The following is a 17,954-nucleotide window of genomic DNA, read 5'->3' on the forward strand; positions in this document are numbered from 1 at the left end:
TGTCATCCACAGAAACAAATGGGTTGGCAAGTGTTTCCTCATGTGAACAGCTTTTTGATGGACAATTAACTGTCAACTCTGAAGAAGAATCCAGATAAATCTTTTCCAATCTTGGGCTACAATATTTCCCTCAGCAGGCAGTAAAAAAGTAAAAAGTTTAAAAAGTAAAACTGGAAAAATCTCAATGCCTCCCATTATTTTTCTTTAGTATTTCACTTAAAAAAATATCTGGCTTGCTTGTTTTCTACCACTGGGGACAGGGCTACTGAGTAGCTAGCACCAGAAAGCATCTCTCCATAGGAAAAAGATTATATTCTTTAGCATTTTCTCTCAAATGTGAAAGCCTATAACTCAGTTGACAGTTTTTCATGCTGAATTTCTCCAAAGAGCAAGCTAATAATAAGCTACTTTCTTATTTATTATGACTGCTTTTTTTCCTTTTTCTAATTGCACTTCATCAAACATATCCCCAGTGAAACTACACCAAAATTGTCTCCATGTAAATGTAATGTAACAAGCTGAAAAGTTGCTCCCTGCCATTGAGATATCCACAACACATCCTAGTCTTTAATCAAGTAGGAGTGACACTTAAAAATAGTTCAAGAGCCTAAAGTGTTTTGCTATCTCAACAGCCGAGGGCAAGTATTTAGTTCCAGTACTACAGCCCACCCATGGCAAACACAGGCATTTTTACTTTCAAAATTAGATTCTATTGCTCTAGGGGGTTTTTTGCAGCAATATAGTCCCTGATCTTTCAATATTGATGTACCTTTATACCAGTATCTCCTTATTTGTTTGATATTAAATGGCAAGTATCATACTGACAGACTTGATATTCTCTTGCCGTATTGTGTAATAACAGTAATCCCTTCTCTTTGACAGAATATTTCTTGACAATGGAGAAGAGATAAGCCTTGGAAGAAAATTGTAGACATGAAGGATTTTCAGTCTACAATTTCCAGGACCAGGCAGTCTGTAAGATTCCCCATGGACACTCATCACAATTTGCCTTAATTTCTTGACTCTTCATGTTTGTCACAGTGTGGTGTTTTTTTGGGGGTTTTTTTGGCTTTTTTTTCATGAGCATATGTGCAAAAGGTGAGGCTTCAATGACTTTTTAATGAGAAGGTGGGATGACTGTTTTACCCTGTAAGATACTCTCTTGAGATGTACACATGCCAGAAATCCTGGTGAACTTCTCCAAGGCAAATATTTTTTCAACAGTATAAGATAAGCAAAATTGTCTACATCACATTGGATTTGGGACCCTGACATGGAAATACACAATAAACATATAAGGGTACATTGATAAAAGGAACTGATATGGCCACATTCCTTTGCAATCTAGCTGTATTGGAAGTGGTATAAGCTCCATAGGGCAATTGTGTGCTTCAGTGCTAAGGTTTTAGAAAGTCTAAATTGTGAATAATACCACATCTGTGCTCCCACTGTCTTTGTTGCCAATTAGGCAACTGTAAAGACCATCCAGTAGTAAGTCGGGTGTACTGTGAAATGCAAGTGGTTTAACCAAAATCAGAACAGAGTAAATCTATGCCTGCAAAATAAACTTCTCAGTGATTAAAAAGAAAACAAAATCAGATCATGAGTAGACAACATGCCGGTGAGAAAAAGAAAGGTGCATTTTATGACTAAATACCCAAGACATGCTTATCACTCTTAATTCAGCATGCACAACCCCATGCTGAAGTGCCATAAAGAAAGACAGACAGGCAAGAATCCAATTTCAGTAGCTGTGAAACAATAAAGGCATTTCATCAGAACAGCTCCTTGATCTGCCAGAGTAGTGGCTGGCAAGCATAGCAGGGAAAGTAGGGGAACAGTGGGGAAACAGGCTTATGACGCAGGGGGAATAAAATAGAGTAGATCCAGTTAACTTAGAGAATCATGTGCTCCATGCTAAGAGAGTGACCAATTAGTGCCCCTGAAATCCATCCACATGGGTGAGGATTTCAAACTCTCTAACATAAAAAAAGTAGTTATGAAAACAAATTTAAACTTTCTACTAAAATAGAACCCTTTCTCCTACCCATAAAAAATAAAACTATGAATAAGAACATTAGAAATACTACTCAGAACAAAATACAGGAATAGCAAACAAATTATCAAATGCATTGAATAAATTATATCCATGAAACTACATAAGTCGGTGGTCTTCTGCATCAAAAATGCTGTCTTGGACTTCAGAAATGCCAATAGAAAAATAAGGGTAGCAGTCGGAACTAATGTTCTTGATAAACAAGCTTGCCTCCTTAAGTTTTAATCTTTATAAGGAAAACTTGGAAAATTAATCCTGAAAGAAATGCATATTAATTCTTCATTTACAGGCAGACAAAAGGAGTACAAGGCAATTTGGACAGAGTGATTTGTTAATACTGAGACAGTACTGCCTTGGCTGAGCAACTGTAGTCCAGGGACAAATAAGACCAGAAAATCTATGAAAGGGGGTTCAGCAGCTCCTCTGAGAAATTGCCACTTATCACAAGCATGCGACACAGAAGGTAAAAAATATTTTTAAGGTCCATTTCTCAAGAGATAAAATCATAAATCAATTTTTTATACTGTATGCAGTGGGCCTCAAGTGCTCTACATATAAATATCTCAGTAGAACCCAAATGGTCACTGTTGCAGTCATGATATTCATGGGAAGGACTACTGGATTAGAAAATATGAGTTTGTGACTAAAATTCCACTATTATCTATTGTAAAGGGCTGAGAACCTCAAATACTTATCTTTCATAAAAAGTAAAATAGAAGTCTTAGAAGTTATTTGATACAATTATTGTGACTTACAGGAGAACATGCATGAAATTTGTCAGTATCAAGGACAAATACTAACCAGCGAAACAAAAAAAAAAGCTAATGCTGCATGAAACAGCTTAGCAAAAATTCTTCCTTATATGACTTCCCTGAATTCCCTGTGTACATTTCATTCATTTTTTACAGCTAAGAATGCAGTGTCATGATTAAACTTTGAGCAAGTGAAAAACATTTCAACTTCATTTGTTAAAATCAACACAATAGCGTTAACTGACCTCTAATGGATGGGTGTGACTGAAAAAGTGCATTAATTGATATATTTTAAAAATTATATTTTTTAATGAAAGCTAAGGAACTGAGCTTTACTTTTAATATTAATTTTTGAGCACTATAAAATGCTATATTAAGTGAGCTACTTTTCTGTAAATTCTTGCTTAAAATTTACAAAAAAATAAAACAATCTAATCTTAGGAGTAATGTACATGATTTTATTTTTTATAATAGAAATATTGCAAAAATACTTTGAAAGAAAAAATGCTGAATGATATTACTATTATTAACATTATAAATCCATATATTTTAAGGAATCAGAAATTCATGTTTGATACCATTAGTCATAGAAAATTCCAATATGTCTATGTGAAGGAATTTTCTATGACAAAAAATGTTTCTTTTCTCCTTCACAAATGGAATATTGAGATTGACAGAAATTATTCCTTTTTTGAAAGAATTGCAGTGTCAAGGTGACTGTAATTAAATTCCTCAGCTGATTTGCACTCAGAACCCATTGTTAGGACAAAGTTCTTTACCATAAAATATATAGACAGATAAAAGGATAAAATATACCAGATTTTAAAGCTAATTGGATACTAGGGTTATTAAGGGGTGTTTTCCCCACTTTTATCTATTCAGTAAAATGAATAACAGTAATGCTTCTGTTCACAAAAGGACAGTGTAAAATGAGCACTGTGCCTGAAAAAGACAGTAACAAACTAACTGAGCACTGTTTGGTTGCACTCTCCTCAATGATTTCCATAAATCAAGGCTGATCATACCTGACCTCTACCTTGCTTCTCAGAAACACAGTCTGGATGCTTCAGCATTGCCTTTCACAGACAGTGAAAGGCAATGGGTTGACTAAAAAGACAGTGGGTTGACTAAAGCTTGGGGTTCTTTTTCTCTCCCACAAAAATGTGTCTGGCTTCAGCACAACAACCCTCTGCAGCATTTAACTTCAGGTGTCAACAAGTGACTTGCCAGGTCAAAAAGCAGTTGCTTTACAGGTGGAGCCCCAGGTGGACTTTGGGAGAAGTTAAGGGGCAGTCCTTCTCCATTTCACTGACAGTTTAGATTATTTAAGATGCTTTATGATTTATATCCTCTTTTTGGGGCCTGAACCTGTCACCCTAGTTTTTCATTCACCTGTAAGGCCATCTGATCACCCAATGTACATTTAATGTCCTTCAGCTCTTTAACCTCTGATTTCTTACCACAAGTAAGTACCACATAGCATACTAATATGACACAAGACAAACACTGGAAGGGAAAAGTCATGTCTTTTATCTTCTGAAATTCAAGTTGCTACAGGCTTCCCTCTCTATCTCACTGCTCCCCTTCATGGTTTTCCCAGTTTCCTTGTAGCCGGAAAGGTGAAAACCGATAAAAACCAGATCTTCTCTTCCTACAGCATGTCTGCTCTGCCTCAGGAGAGTGTCAAACAGGCCAGGGAGCCTTTCTCACTGCTGCTTGTAAATGTTGGGAGAACTGTAAAAAAGATCTTGAAGATCTCCATGAAAGTATTTCTCATGTGATTTGTTGATGGTACAGCTGTGTAAATCCAGAAACTAGGTCATTCACATTGGTACAGGGTGTTATTTTCAAAATCAAAACATGACTGAAGGTCTCTGGAAGGTTTGGCTAATCATTTCCCCCTTTGAGCCTAAACCAGTCCCTCTGTTTCTAACTGGCTGTCTTTAAAAGCCCTAGAGGTGATGCAGTATTTTGTTCCCTTTTAATGGAACCCGCTACCTCTCCATGTCACTCTTTGAGAACAAGCCACACAAACCCTCTCCCTTAAGAATCCCAAGTTTGATCATTTTTCCTCCACAAAAATCTGTGTCCTCCATCTCCCTTTTCTTTCTCAGATAGATCCTTAGGACTTCCCAGCTCTGTCTGAACCTGGTCATGTCAAGAGAGGATGTAAGCCACAAGGCAGAGATAATAAAAACCACAACCAATTCAGAGGTGTACCAGTGGAGAGCTTGTTGAGCAAATAATTGAATAAACAAAGTTTGTAAGGCTTAGTGTGTCCTTAAATATTCTCTCCTTGACGCTTGTCATTAATATTATTGCTTCTCATTCCTAGGATTATGTCCTCTCTACGGTATGTCTAGACTTCAGCAGGAAGAATATTTATTAAATAAGGTCAGGGTAGACTGACTTAATATTATGAGATGATGCTCGGTCATCATCAGTAGCTCTATCTTCCTTTTTTTCATGAGGAATTAAGTGTCTGTGTTAGAACAGATTAGCATGGAGATGTGGGAAGATAGAGGATAAAGCACAGAAGTGATGGATCAGCTAAAGTATTTTATATACCAACAGCAATGGAAGTTCTATTTTTGAAGCATTTTGGAGTTAAGCCTTGATATTTGTGGGGAAAAAAAACCAATAAAACAAATAATAAGCTATTGACAATAAGCTCCTTCCTCTTGCATCTCAGCCAAAAGAAGCACAGAAACTTTTAGCAATTTCTACAGCCTTCCATTGACTCTTCTTTTAACATAACCTTGATTTTAATTCATGCATTGTAGACAGAAAATTAGAAGCTTTATTAAAACAGCCATTAGCTCTTATGCTTTATTAAAACTATTTGCACACTCTTTGTTGCTCTTGTGAGACCTTTCAATAATAAACCCCACACTTTTAATACATAAAGGAGCAAAAACTCTCAGGGAAACAGAAGAATATTAGAACAGAGTTCAATGATATAGGAAAGTACCTGGATAAAAATCCCCTTGCGCAAACATGTCAATCACATAGCGACAGAATGCATATTGATCTAACAGAGCAAAAAGGAAAAGAAGAGCAATGAAGAAAGTAAACTTAGAATGTCATTTGTATTTAACAGTGAAGATAAAGTTTGGCAGTGCAAAGACATCTCAGTAGCCTTTTCATAAGTAGAGTTACTTACTATATATTTGTGTTTTTTCCCTGACCTTCAAGTGATTCACATGTTCAGAAAGTGAAATTTGTTGTCCAGATCTAATTCAAAACTGCTAGCCACGGACTGCAGATCTTCCAGCGTCCCAGGGCTACCAACTCTTTTTCTGGACTGGCTTTGCTTGACATATATCCTAACCACGTGCACAAGTACTGTGCAAACTGCTGCCTGACCACCGGTCTCATGCACTTTTCCTTATCCTTGAAGATCAATTTCACAGACAGCTGATAGAAAATTTTTAAAAAAGGTTTTGTATCACGGTATTTTGTTAAAATGGTTTTAACTGTATAACAAATATATACATTTAGTTAATGGGAATATAAAGAGAACTCTGTACCTACACTCCTATAGCAATGAGATTTTCCACAGAATTTTATTGATTCACTACAGAATTATTTTTCAAACATTAATCTTAACAAATATATACGTATATATTAGATCTGTGTGTATATATATATATATATATTTTAAAACTACACTATTTAGAAATTAAGGCTTCTGAATCTAAATGAAACTGACTCCAGAAGTCTTGATTATCTGTTGATTTCTCCAATACATAAGCAGAGCTGGGGAGCTTAATAAAAATTTCTAACATTAAGAATGGTGAGGAAAACTTACCAGTTGTAACTGAGCACAAAAGAATTTCAGTATTGCTGGACTCTTTAGTTGGTCAGGAAAAAATAGCCCCAGTGGACTCTAAGCTTTAAAAGCTAATGTTGATGTCTAAATGCCAGCTCTGGTTAGCTAAGTCAGTTCTCAATTGTACTTGAGTGAAACATATTCATCCATCTGTCTGAGATCCTTCTAGCACAGCTCCTACAATGCAGAAGTTACATCTCTTCCTCTCTCCACCTCCTCTGGCATCTCTGTCCTACTCACTTACAAAGCCACTTGCTTTCCCCATTGCCAACTCCAAAATAAAATTATACCGGCTTTGGAATAATTGATGTTTTTAAAATGGCATTGCTGTTACATTTAAATGCAACATGTTATTCCCAAGTATGTAACACTCATTATATCATTTTCTTCCATACAGAGTTCACAGCTGCATCAGTATCAGTCAATGCTGAGGCATTTCTGTGACTGCTGTTCTGTTATGTTGACTGCTGCAGCAGTCCTTGGATGGACAACTGCAGCTTTCAAGTCATTATTTCCTATGCAGATGTAGAAATTAGGAAAAGGTTTACCAGCTCAACAAATATCCAAATACATTTTCTGGTTGATAGAAGCCTAGGCAGCTATTTTGTGTCAATGTGATGGCAAGGGTAATACTAGCCAGTATTGTAGAGCTTGGGGCAAAACTTTCAGCATGTACACAGGGCTGTGCTTGTAAACATTGCTGCTAAAACCTCTAATGAATATTCATAATAGTTTTTACTTTCATATCTAGGAATTCAAATTTATCACTCTGGCTGACTCCAGCTTTGCATTCCATCCTTAAGGCTACAATATCTGCCCTAAGTCTATATGATAATTCTAAAAAAAAAAAAAAAGTAACAGCGTGTGTGTGAGAAAACATGTAGAGATCTGTACTCTTAAGCCCACCTAAAGCTACTGAAGCCAGCAGAGTGTTTGCAGTGACTTCGAAACAGTTGCAATAGGGCCTTAGTGGGTATTAATAAATCAAATTGAGCAACACCAATTGTTTAGCCCAGAAAGCAAGTTTCAGGGCACAGGTCTTGCCCAAAAAGCTGTTTTTCTGAGTTCTCTTTTGCCAAAACAAGCTGCCTCCATCCTTGCTGCCTGTTGGGAAAATTCCCTGGACCACTTGGGGCATTGTACAGAAGACTGCAGGAGGATATGGGACAAAACTATGGCAGGGGAAGATACACTGTATGGACAATGCCGAGACAGAGCACAAGCCTGTGCTGGTTCTCTTTGAGTTATGATATAGACATAGCCTGAGGTCCTAGAATCACACCATTTCACTGATATTAAAATAATCTATTCTTTAAACATAGTAGTATAGACCAGAAATAAAACAGACTGGGTTGTTGATTTTTTTCTTTTTCTGTTGTTGTGGGGTTTTGTTGTGGGTATATTTTATTTTGTTTTGTGGAAATGAAATTTGAATAAACTTTTGAAAAAAGCCTTGATCTTGATTGTCTCTGAGAAAGAAGATTTTGTATTAATTTTCTCCTCATAGTGTTTCTTTAGAAATTCAACCCAAAAACCTGGGATTTATAAAACAAATTGAAGGCAGAATGTGAATCTCTGAATAACAAAAATATCATTTCTATATAACATAGCAAGGTGCACTATATCATCCAATTTAAGTTCATAGGAATGCTACCAATCAGTAAAGATTGAAATCTAAGGAATTTTAAATGAATATGATTTTTCAAGTACCTCTTCATGGCTAAAAATCCATTTTAATTTAAACTCTCTTATTGAAAGGAGAATTTCACATTTTAGTTTTCACCTATAACTCTGTAATGGAGACACAAATATTCATATAAGTACAATAAATCATGTCAAAGTTTGGGACAGATTCTTAATGGTAAAAATACTCATAGATGTTTCTGTTGTTTGGCTTCATGTGATTTACCCAGGGACATGACCTATCTTTTTTAATTTTAATTTCAGTACTAAATGATGAAACAGCAGGGAAATCACAACAACTCCTCTGTCATCACTGCTATATTTTTTACATTGTTTCAGATAAGCTGGCAGAACTACTCCCTTGAGCAAGTAAAAGTAAAGATTGAAGGATCAGGAAATCTCTGCAAAACTGCATTGAAATTATGTTCACCTTGGGTCACAATGGGACTGAAATATAAAAGTGAATTTTTTAGGCTATCTAGCTGGGTAGCAGTGGCTTATGGTGGAAAAAGGAAGCACAACAGCAGGAAATGCAGCTGTCACTGGATGTGTGTAGCCCTGTCTCCAGTGATAAGGGCAGCTGAAGGGGCTCCTTCCTTTCTCCACTCCAGCTGCTTATTCTCATTTTCACCTGCTGGGATTCTGTGCACAGTCCCTGGGGTCACTCTCTAAAGCAGACTTAGAAAGTGATCTGTTAATATTTGATGTCAAGATGGATCATTTTGATAATATTTATTAGCTAAAGTTGGTGGTGGGAACCCCACAAAAACCAAACCAACAAACAAAAACCACCACTACTCCCTTCAGTCTCGGTAATCTTTGATCCCTACTTAAAATATTTTGTTGTCAGGGATCAAGGTGCCTCATCTGCACACCATTTCTTTTTGAGAGCTTTATCCTCAACAGTATAGAGTGGATCCACTGTGCACTGAAAATCTGCCAGAACAAAAAATTGAAAGAGAATTTCACCTTCCAAGCAAACTGAACAAATTGCTGAACTTTCTCCTTGGCCACAGCAATCAGCGTGATAGATGCTGCTTTGATTCCATGCCTCAAAGGTCCCAATACTTCAAGTAAAAGACAAAATTAACTAGAATACAAATAAATTTTAAAACATACTAGTTCAGCACACTATGCACGTCAGAAAGTGGGCTATGTCTCACAGTTTTCTAGAAAAGCGTAATTTAGGCAACTCCTAAGGGGTCCAGAGTGATGGTTATGAAAGTGAGAGAATCTGCTCAGGCAGACTCAGATATTGAGGCAGAGACGGCTTCTTTGATGTTCAGGCACAACGATTTATCTGTGGTTAACAGCTGAAAGGATCAGATAGGTGCACTATGCAGCACTGAGCTGCCTGTGTCAATGTCAGAATAATCCCGTGGCTGCAGTGTGGCAGTTCATACAGAAAGCCAGTCCCTGCTGCCTTCATATCAAATTGTACTTAGTGCCATGGAAATGCCACAGGGAAATCAGGGAACCAGTCTGCGCAACCCAGGAGTAGAAGAGCCCAGGCTTACTCTGACAAAGGGGAGCACATAGTTAACACCTTGTTAACTATATGGTGTTGATGCACATTGATTCTTTGTTTTATCACTTAATTTCTTCCTTTCATGAGAGTAATAACATTTCTTTCCTTTTTAGGAGAAATTTGGAAGCTGTTCACATTAAATTACATCAGCAGGTGTGTCACTACATTGTACAATACCTGACAACCTGACAGTGCCTCATACGATATGATGTTAGATAAATTGTTACATTGCCTTTACTCTGTCACTATTTTCTTTATGGTTACAGAGGAAATATGCAGATGTAGGAACAAACCAAAATTCAGAATAGGTCACTGGACAGTCTGAATTTTCAAAAATAACTCTGCTCACAATCTACTACCTTCGATGCCACTGAACAAATCCATGAATTCTCAGACCTATCTGAAGAAAAATTGGTCCTTGGTACAGAAGGATTTAAATTACAATGAATCTTTAGCCATGAAAAACTTCTAGAACCTTCAGATTATATACATTAAAGTTATTTAATTTTCTGTAATCTCATCCTAGCAGTGTGAGGTTCACGTGGAGTTTATTTACAATCCACTTTTGTTTTTCATGGGTGGACTTTGGTCCTTGACAGATTTAACTCCATTCTCTCTCTTTCTTCCCTACTACCTTTTTAGGATCTTCATCTGTTTCCTCCTCATTTTGTTTACCTTTCTTGTCCGATTTAGTTACAGTCTGAAGAGCTTTCTCCTCCTTAACTTTCGTTTTGGCCTTTATTAGCCCAGTTTCTGTTGGTTTTGTCTCTGCCTGCTTGACCTTCTCTGCCATCTTTGCTCCTCCTTTTCCATCCTTCACTTCCTTTTTAACTTTTGCTTCCACTTTAGTGCTCTTTACTTTCTTCTCCTCTGCAGGTAATAAAGAAAAAGCTGTCAGTGTCATTCCTTCCCCCCCTCATAATACTCAGTGCCATTTATTTTATATTGTGCTATTAATAATGAGCATTTCTTCATTATTAACAGCTTGGTAATGACGAAAACTACAATCCCCTCAAAGCAGGCAGAATTAAACAGAAGTATGAGATCCAAACAGGTTTTATCTTCAGTGCTATACCACGTACTTGGCTGATACTAAATATAATAGAATATGCCAAATAATATTAAGCGTAATGACAATATGATAGTTTTTATGGTATAAACTAGGGAAAAGGATGTTGGTCATTAAGCAAACAAATATGGGAGGTACTTCCAGGTAAAATCTGAGCAAGTTTAGACTTCAGAGACCAGAGTTAAACTCTGTTGTAAACTGGAAAAATAGTGTGTGGCTAATTTTAAGGATTGCTTTCATGCACTGATTCTAGGTCTCAGTCCAAGATGTTTTGAGTTCTTGAGTCTGACTCTACACCAGTTCTCCCAGCTGAAAGTGTATGAGACCAATTCATGAGATGCCCCTCAGCAGAGTGAGGAGGCTTCCAAGGAGAATTACCAAACTGTAAATATCAGTAGCTGAAGCCACACAGAGCTTGGTGAGACCTGGAGTATTCTTTCTGGTTTTGTGTGTCAGCAACTTTTTCTCACCTGAGCCATGGATGCTGGCAGTACGTGTGTTTCTAGTTGTCTCCAGTGGAAAATCCAATAGTAGTATAAAGTACCACTGCATATGTTTTAAACTAATCTGTTCAGTGTGATGTTCATACTTCTGTTTTCTTCATAGATCTAAACGTCTCCTTCCTTGAGGTAGAACTTGCACGCTATCAAATTTAAGGTTTCTGTAAGGCTCTAGGCTTCAATTTCTATTAAATCACTGAGCTGACTAAACTGATTTTATCAATATGTAAACTGGAATATCTAACTATTGCAAACCAGAATTCAGGTATTTATGTATGAGCTTAACTACTCCCAAACACAGCCATGGTATGGCCAGATATTGCTGGCTAGTGGAGAATTAATTTCCTTAACTAGTTATAGTGAAAATGTATGTCAGATCACTTGTAGGTAAGCTTACTTGTTTTTCATGGAAGTGGTGGTTTGTACTTTCATTCTCGATTTGAAATTTCAACAGATTTTAAAAGGGATTAAGCATAGAATTAACCCCTGGATGTTCTAGAGACATTTTAATTCTGATTAAAGATTACTTTCATTTTAGTTTCATGTAGCTGGTTTTTCATGCACATTTATCTTCTTGAATAAAATAAAGTTTATGCATTTCAATATTGACTCAGTTTAAAAAAATGTAGTATAGATAAATAAATACCTTTAGGAGGAGGTTTCTTTTCAGCTTTTTCATGTCTTTCAGGTACATCTTTTTGAGTTACTAGAAATAAGAACAACTGTATATTAGGGAAAAAACTCACAAAGAACAAGAAAATATTGCCAAAACACAACATCATCACTGAAAATTTCACATTTCCTTACAATTCAGGTTTTTCAGTTTTCAAAATTCTTGTTCTCAGGTTCACATAGTGGAATACAAAACTCCTAAATATCTGTTGAGACTCCCTTACCAGAAGACAAGTGAGTCACACAGATCTGAAGCTTTCTAGGGAATATTTTTACTGCATATTACAGATGTCACAAACTTGCTCATGTCAAGTTCTGAGCAGACACGGACTTGGCCTTGTGCTCCAGACAACAGGAAGCCCTGTGTCTGTGTTTGTCTTACAGAAAGGTGTTTTTCTTAGCTTGGGCTCATTGTCTACAAAAACAGCCATAAGTCTGGAGCTCACTTCAGAGCCCATCTCAAGTGAGTTTATGTCTGCACAAGATACACTGTGTAAACACACACATGACTATGTTCCAGAAAGGCTGTTAAAATTTTATGCAGACCTCTATCTTTGCACCTCCTGGTCACCATCCAGACAGATTGCCAGAACAAACCAGCCTTGAGAGTTAATTACACTTCTTTCAACTGATAACTACAGAATAACAACATCCTCTCTAACTGAATTCCATCCTGGAATTCTTGCCTGTATGAACCATGACTGATATTTAGACATGGTTTTTGTTTTTTTAAATATAGTTGTTTTCAGATGATGTGTTTAAAAACCACTCATATCACTGAGGCTTTCTGGAGCCTTTAACAGAGTGCAGAATTACCTTGAGACTTTGTAATGAGCACAGAGAAGACCTGCTGACTGTATGGGAAGTAGCTAGACAATTTTCAGTATGCCCATTCCCCGAAGCTGACCAGGACCTGAACATTCTCATTTCCTAGGAACTGCAAGTGGTTGAAATAACCCCTCAGCAGTGCTGGTAGCTAATCCAGTTTAGAGCAGACCCCTGAGAAAAGAGAGGTGATCCTGGCAATGGAAAGTTCAGCAGCACACTGCTGGCAGAAATGCACCTTTGGACATGCTGAGGACAAGTGCACTGATGCCCTGAGTCCACCCATAGGGACTCATGGTAGGGAAACAACCCAAGAGAGAGCAGCATGGCTGTGTCACACTGCAGCCACAAATCTCTGCAGCTACAGTGTCCAAATTCTTCATAAATTTTTCCAGCCAGTGACTGGAGCCATGGCTGCTATTAAACACATTAACGCTCTAAGTGATTATTTGGTTAGCTAGCAGAAGATAAATGGGTAAAGAGGCTGGCTGCTTGTTAGGACTATCTCAGTGATTCTTGGAAGTTATTTGCTTTTCAAATCAACACAGACACTGTGGGCATTTATTTTCTCTGGATTACTTCGGCATGATTTCATTTCATGAAAAAAATCCCAGTTTCAATCTATACACTGAAAGCAGAAAAATATGAACATTATCCCTTTAAAAGAGAGACTGGACAATGGCTACCCTTCAAAGTCTTTAAGGCTATAAGTCTTCATTCTGCTTTCTTTCTTTCTTCACTTCTACTTTCTGTTTTACATTTCTCCTTAGAGTATGGTCAAGTCAAAAAAAGGGTGATTTGTACATTTGCATCTATATTGTCTGAACATATTCAAATTAAATCTAGTTAATTCATGCATCTCAACATCATGAGTTTAATCTCAATACCACAATAAATTGGTACTAAGATACCAATAATATTTCTTCAAGATTTAACCGAATAAAATGAAGAGACAAAGACTGAAACTGAACTTCATTACAGAAATATCTGCCATGGAGAAATATCTAACCTCAGATAAAAACATTCAAATGCCAAGTAATAATAAATGTTAGTCTTTAAAAGATGGCATAATAAGGCAAGGTGATTGGATTTTTAAATCTCCCTGTCCAAACCATAACCAAAGATGGAATTATCAGTCAAAAGAATGGTGAAAATCACTCCTTACACACCCATGATATGGCTTCAGAATATATATGATTATTATTAGATATGTAAATCTTAACCAAAGCCACTTCTGCCATGGAGGACAGTGCAAATCATATACTGAAATTAAAATGTTATTGAAAATAATAAAAGCAACAGAATGAAATCTATTTTTGGATATGATGGAAGACCCAGACTGAGAGACAGTAAACACTCTGGAATTAGTCTGCATCAGGTTGAAAACTAATACACAAGAGAAAACCTTCTTTGCAGGCAAATTACTGAATCCCTTTGCGGAGGACAAGGCATCAAGGAATGTAAATAAAATAGGCATAGGCTTAGTTCTTTAGCTATGTAAGAATGATTTATAATAAACTCCCTGCATCAAAACAAGAGAGTAAAGCAAAAAAAAATATGCTGGGCAAGACTTCACTCAGGGGCTAATCAAGACCTGCTCAAGCAAAAGTGACAACACCCAAAAAATGTACAGCATGAACTAGAAGAGCTTTGTACTTTAAATACTTATCTCCACACTCTCCCAAACTATACAAGCACTTAAATTGTACAACTGTTAATGATGATCTGCAATACCTTTAGATGGAGATTTCTTTTCTTGTTTTTCTGGCTTTTCAGGTTTCTCTTTGGGAATAGCTAAAAATAAAACCAATAATCTTAATGGTCATTACAAAAAAGAGAAATGTTGCATTTAATTGAGAAAAAGGAGAAAAAGGAGAAAAAGGATCAAGAAACACAAGTATGCACCATGGTTATCCATGCAAAGAACAAGGAAGGATGATTCAGCTGCTGCTGTTTGTTGTTGACACCAAAACATGGGGTTGGAACTTTCAAAAACTCATCTGCCATCCCTGAGGTCTTTGTCATTGGCTGGAGGAGCACCAGCCTGTCTAGCTCTGCTGTAATCCTATGAAAGAGGGTAATTGAGAACAGTCAAACTTATTTATATTGTTTACTGGTTATTTTTAAAAAATATTTTTATATACTCTAATTTATTGTTTTATTTTGGTTTATTGTTTTTTAGCTTTCTTTTTTATTACTTTGGTTAATTTCTGAAGGATTTTCTGAACTCCACAGAACAACTAACAGTTTTTCCAGCTATGAATGATTAAGCACTATAATTAATTACAAATCTAATTGCAATGACATTATAACTAATGCATTTTCGGGCTTTTTGTTTGCTTTTAATTTCCACCTTACAAATTGAAATTAACTACTCTGTAGCTACTAGATTTCTGGCTCAGGTTTCAGAATACACCCGAGTTGTATGAGAGTCGCTGAGTGGGGGGTAGTCCAGAATATTCTCGTGTGTGGGCTCTGATTTGATAATATTTGTGATTAAAGTTTGCACAGTAACTTGTCCACGGATGTGCAGAACTGATATTTCCATGCGCTCATGTGCCCTGAGGTGGCCTGCAGGAACCATGTGTGTGCAAATACTCAGTTCCCTATTTGAGTACGGCATATGAGATTATTCTAGGAACACAAAAATATACACATGAGCGAGTTGGTGTCTAAAAAGAAAGTAAGAATTGGGGAGGATAAAACATACCTATTTATTGCAAGTAACTATTGAAAAACTAGTCCTGGCCTACTCAGTGGCTCTGCAATGGCCCTATGCAGTACTCTATTTAAAATGTTTTTTTTTTCTATATGGCCTGTCTGATTACCTATGTTTATAGGCTGTCAGGTGCTTTTTTCTTGGATGACTATAATCTCTTAGCAACCATACTTATTGCAAGTGTTGGAAATAGTCAATGATGATCATGAGATTATACTAATCCAGAGTATAAAATATATTATCTCCCTTCCTCAGAAAAAAAAACAACAGCAAACATACAGAAGGAATACAAAATGCTACTTAGTGTGTAAATCTGCAAACCTTTATATGATCTTATTATTTTTATTCATAACATTTTATAACTCTTTTTTCTCCAATCAAGGATATATGTAAATGGAAATTGAGTAGAGAATTATCTTTGGGGTATGGCCCAATATAAAATAAATTCTGTCATTAAATAATTACCTGCATGCTTTTCCTTTTTTTCAGGTTTTTCTTGTCTTTCCAGTTTGTCTTTATTTGTCACTAGAAAAGAAGGAAAGCGTTATATATATCCAAAAAAGAAAAAAAAAAAAGTGGAAAAAATTAAGAATCCAAAACAATTTCACTGAGATAAGCCTTAGTATATTAAGTGGCAGAGTGTGTTGCTCCTGAGCTGCCCTGTGCATATTTTTACAGTGTACATCATACTACATGGGTGTGAGCAGCCAACTCTGGCTAACAAGTTACTGCCATGGTAACATGCCTCAGCTGTTTGCTGCATAACATCATCTCTTGCAACTGTCTGTCAATTCCACAAGAGAGATTTTCAGAAAACTGTTGAGCACTAAGACACAGCTCACAGTAAATGCTGCTGCCTGTGATACAAAGAGGACTTCACCTTGGCCACCCCATAGTCTATCACACACAGGTCGTAAAAACCCTGGAATCAATCTCGGAGCATAAGAGAATCACATGTGCAAATGATACATCTGCCACTTGCCAGCTGGCTTGAAATGGATAACCAGTAATGGATATGGATAGCTAGTAATGGATACAGAGAGCTAGTAATGGACACTGGCTGAGATCAGTCCCTGGCAATGACAATCTCAAAACCATAATTGGGTGCCCAGTATGCACAAGGTAAAACTAACATTACGACAGTGGAAACTGCATTATGCTATCCACTCATTCACATTTTCCACTCCCTTTTCTTAAGATTTTACACTACAATTTTCCAGAAAATGAAAAATAAGCATGTGGGTTTTAGAGCACTTCAGAAAACACAGCTGTGAAAATGCAAGCCTAGCTTAAGTCTAAATACTGAGGAGATTTCATCCAAGTTTAGCAAAACTCCTTTTGTCTAACATGAGGAGATAAGGAATTCGTTTTACAGTACCATGAATTCCATATCTAACTGGATGCAAAAGAAGAGTGGTAGAGAATATTCAGACTTCCACATTTTTAAGCAGTATAGTGATGAAATACCTGAGAATATGCCTGACATCCCTGACTGAGACACTGCTAAGTGACTGAGACACTTCCAATTATTCTCTGTGTCATTAAATAACTTTCCTAAACTTCATCCCAGAAGCTGATTATAAATTAGAACAGAATGCTATTTATACCCTCCATTGTCTCAATCTTGAAAAGGGAATGTATTTAACATAGAATATAAACAGTTAAAATACAGGGATGCAGTCTCTGGAGTCTCCCAGTCACACTACAATGAAACAGACTTTAGAAAGACACACATCCGTAGTCATATTTTTGAAATTTAATGTACAGTGTGAAAGTAATGTTTACTAGTACTGTGAATACAGAGAATCTCTATACACAGCAGTGCTTCCGTAGCAGTTTTGGCAATAGTTCACTAAACAAAACCAATAGTGCACTTCAAGAAAAAATACCATTAGGTAGACAGAATATTAATGGGATTTATGGCAAGCTAAGGCAGTATAATAGTGATTTTTTTTCACTGGATATGTGAGTTTGGCTGGGATAATTTTTTCCAGTTCTAAGAAACTTAATAAAACATTAAATATTGTTCTCCTTCCTATGAAATCAAGTTGAAGAGTTCCCCAAGTTTTCCAGGAACAGAAGTCTTTAACAGAAGTCTTAAAGACTTAAAGACAATTCTTGTTTTAATGTGGGACATTATGGTCTTTGCTCTGCCATTTTTCCAAATCTCAGAAAAAATTTCCCCTGTTATCACAATTCTCTTTTCTACTAAAAAATATTCATTCTAACAGACCCTCAATTTATATGCCTGCCATTAACTTCTAAAATCAGTCTTGTTTTACTCATTTTGAATTACTTGGAAATGGAAAAGCTCCAGA

The 17,954-nt window shown here is 36.5% G+C and overlaps 1 protein-coding gene across 1 annotated transcript in view; it reads right to left on the reverse strand.

Annotated features, from left to right (window-relative positions):
• The window catches only part of TRDN (triadin), a 117,616-nt gene that overhangs the window by 34,121 nt on the left and 65,541 nt on the right, over window positions 1-17,954 (reverse strand). Inside the window, exons 8-12 of the mRNA XM_042016652.1 lie at window positions 16,102-16,161; window positions 14,652-14,711; window positions 12,067-12,126; window positions 10,527-10,721; window positions 5,780-5,839 (exon numbers count right to left, since the gene is read on the reverse strand). Coding sequence (XP_041872586.1) covers window positions 5,780-5,839; window positions 10,527-10,721; window positions 12,067-12,126; window positions 14,652-14,711; window positions 16,102-16,161 — 435 coding nt within the window. The remainder of the gene's footprint in view (window positions 1-5,779; window positions 5,840-10,526; window positions 10,722-12,066; window positions 12,127-14,651; window positions 14,712-16,101; window positions 16,162-17,954) is intronic.

The sequence above is a fragment of the Corvus kubaryi genome, unplaced genomic scaffold (genome assembly GCF_017639235.1).
Source record: "Corvus kubaryi isolate FWS band 111438036 unplaced genomic scaffold, C.kubaryi_AGA036_p1.0 split3-73, whole genome shotgun sequence".
NCBI classification, from domain to species: Eukaryota; Metazoa; Chordata; class Aves; order Passeriformes; family Corvidae; genus Corvus; species Corvus kubaryi.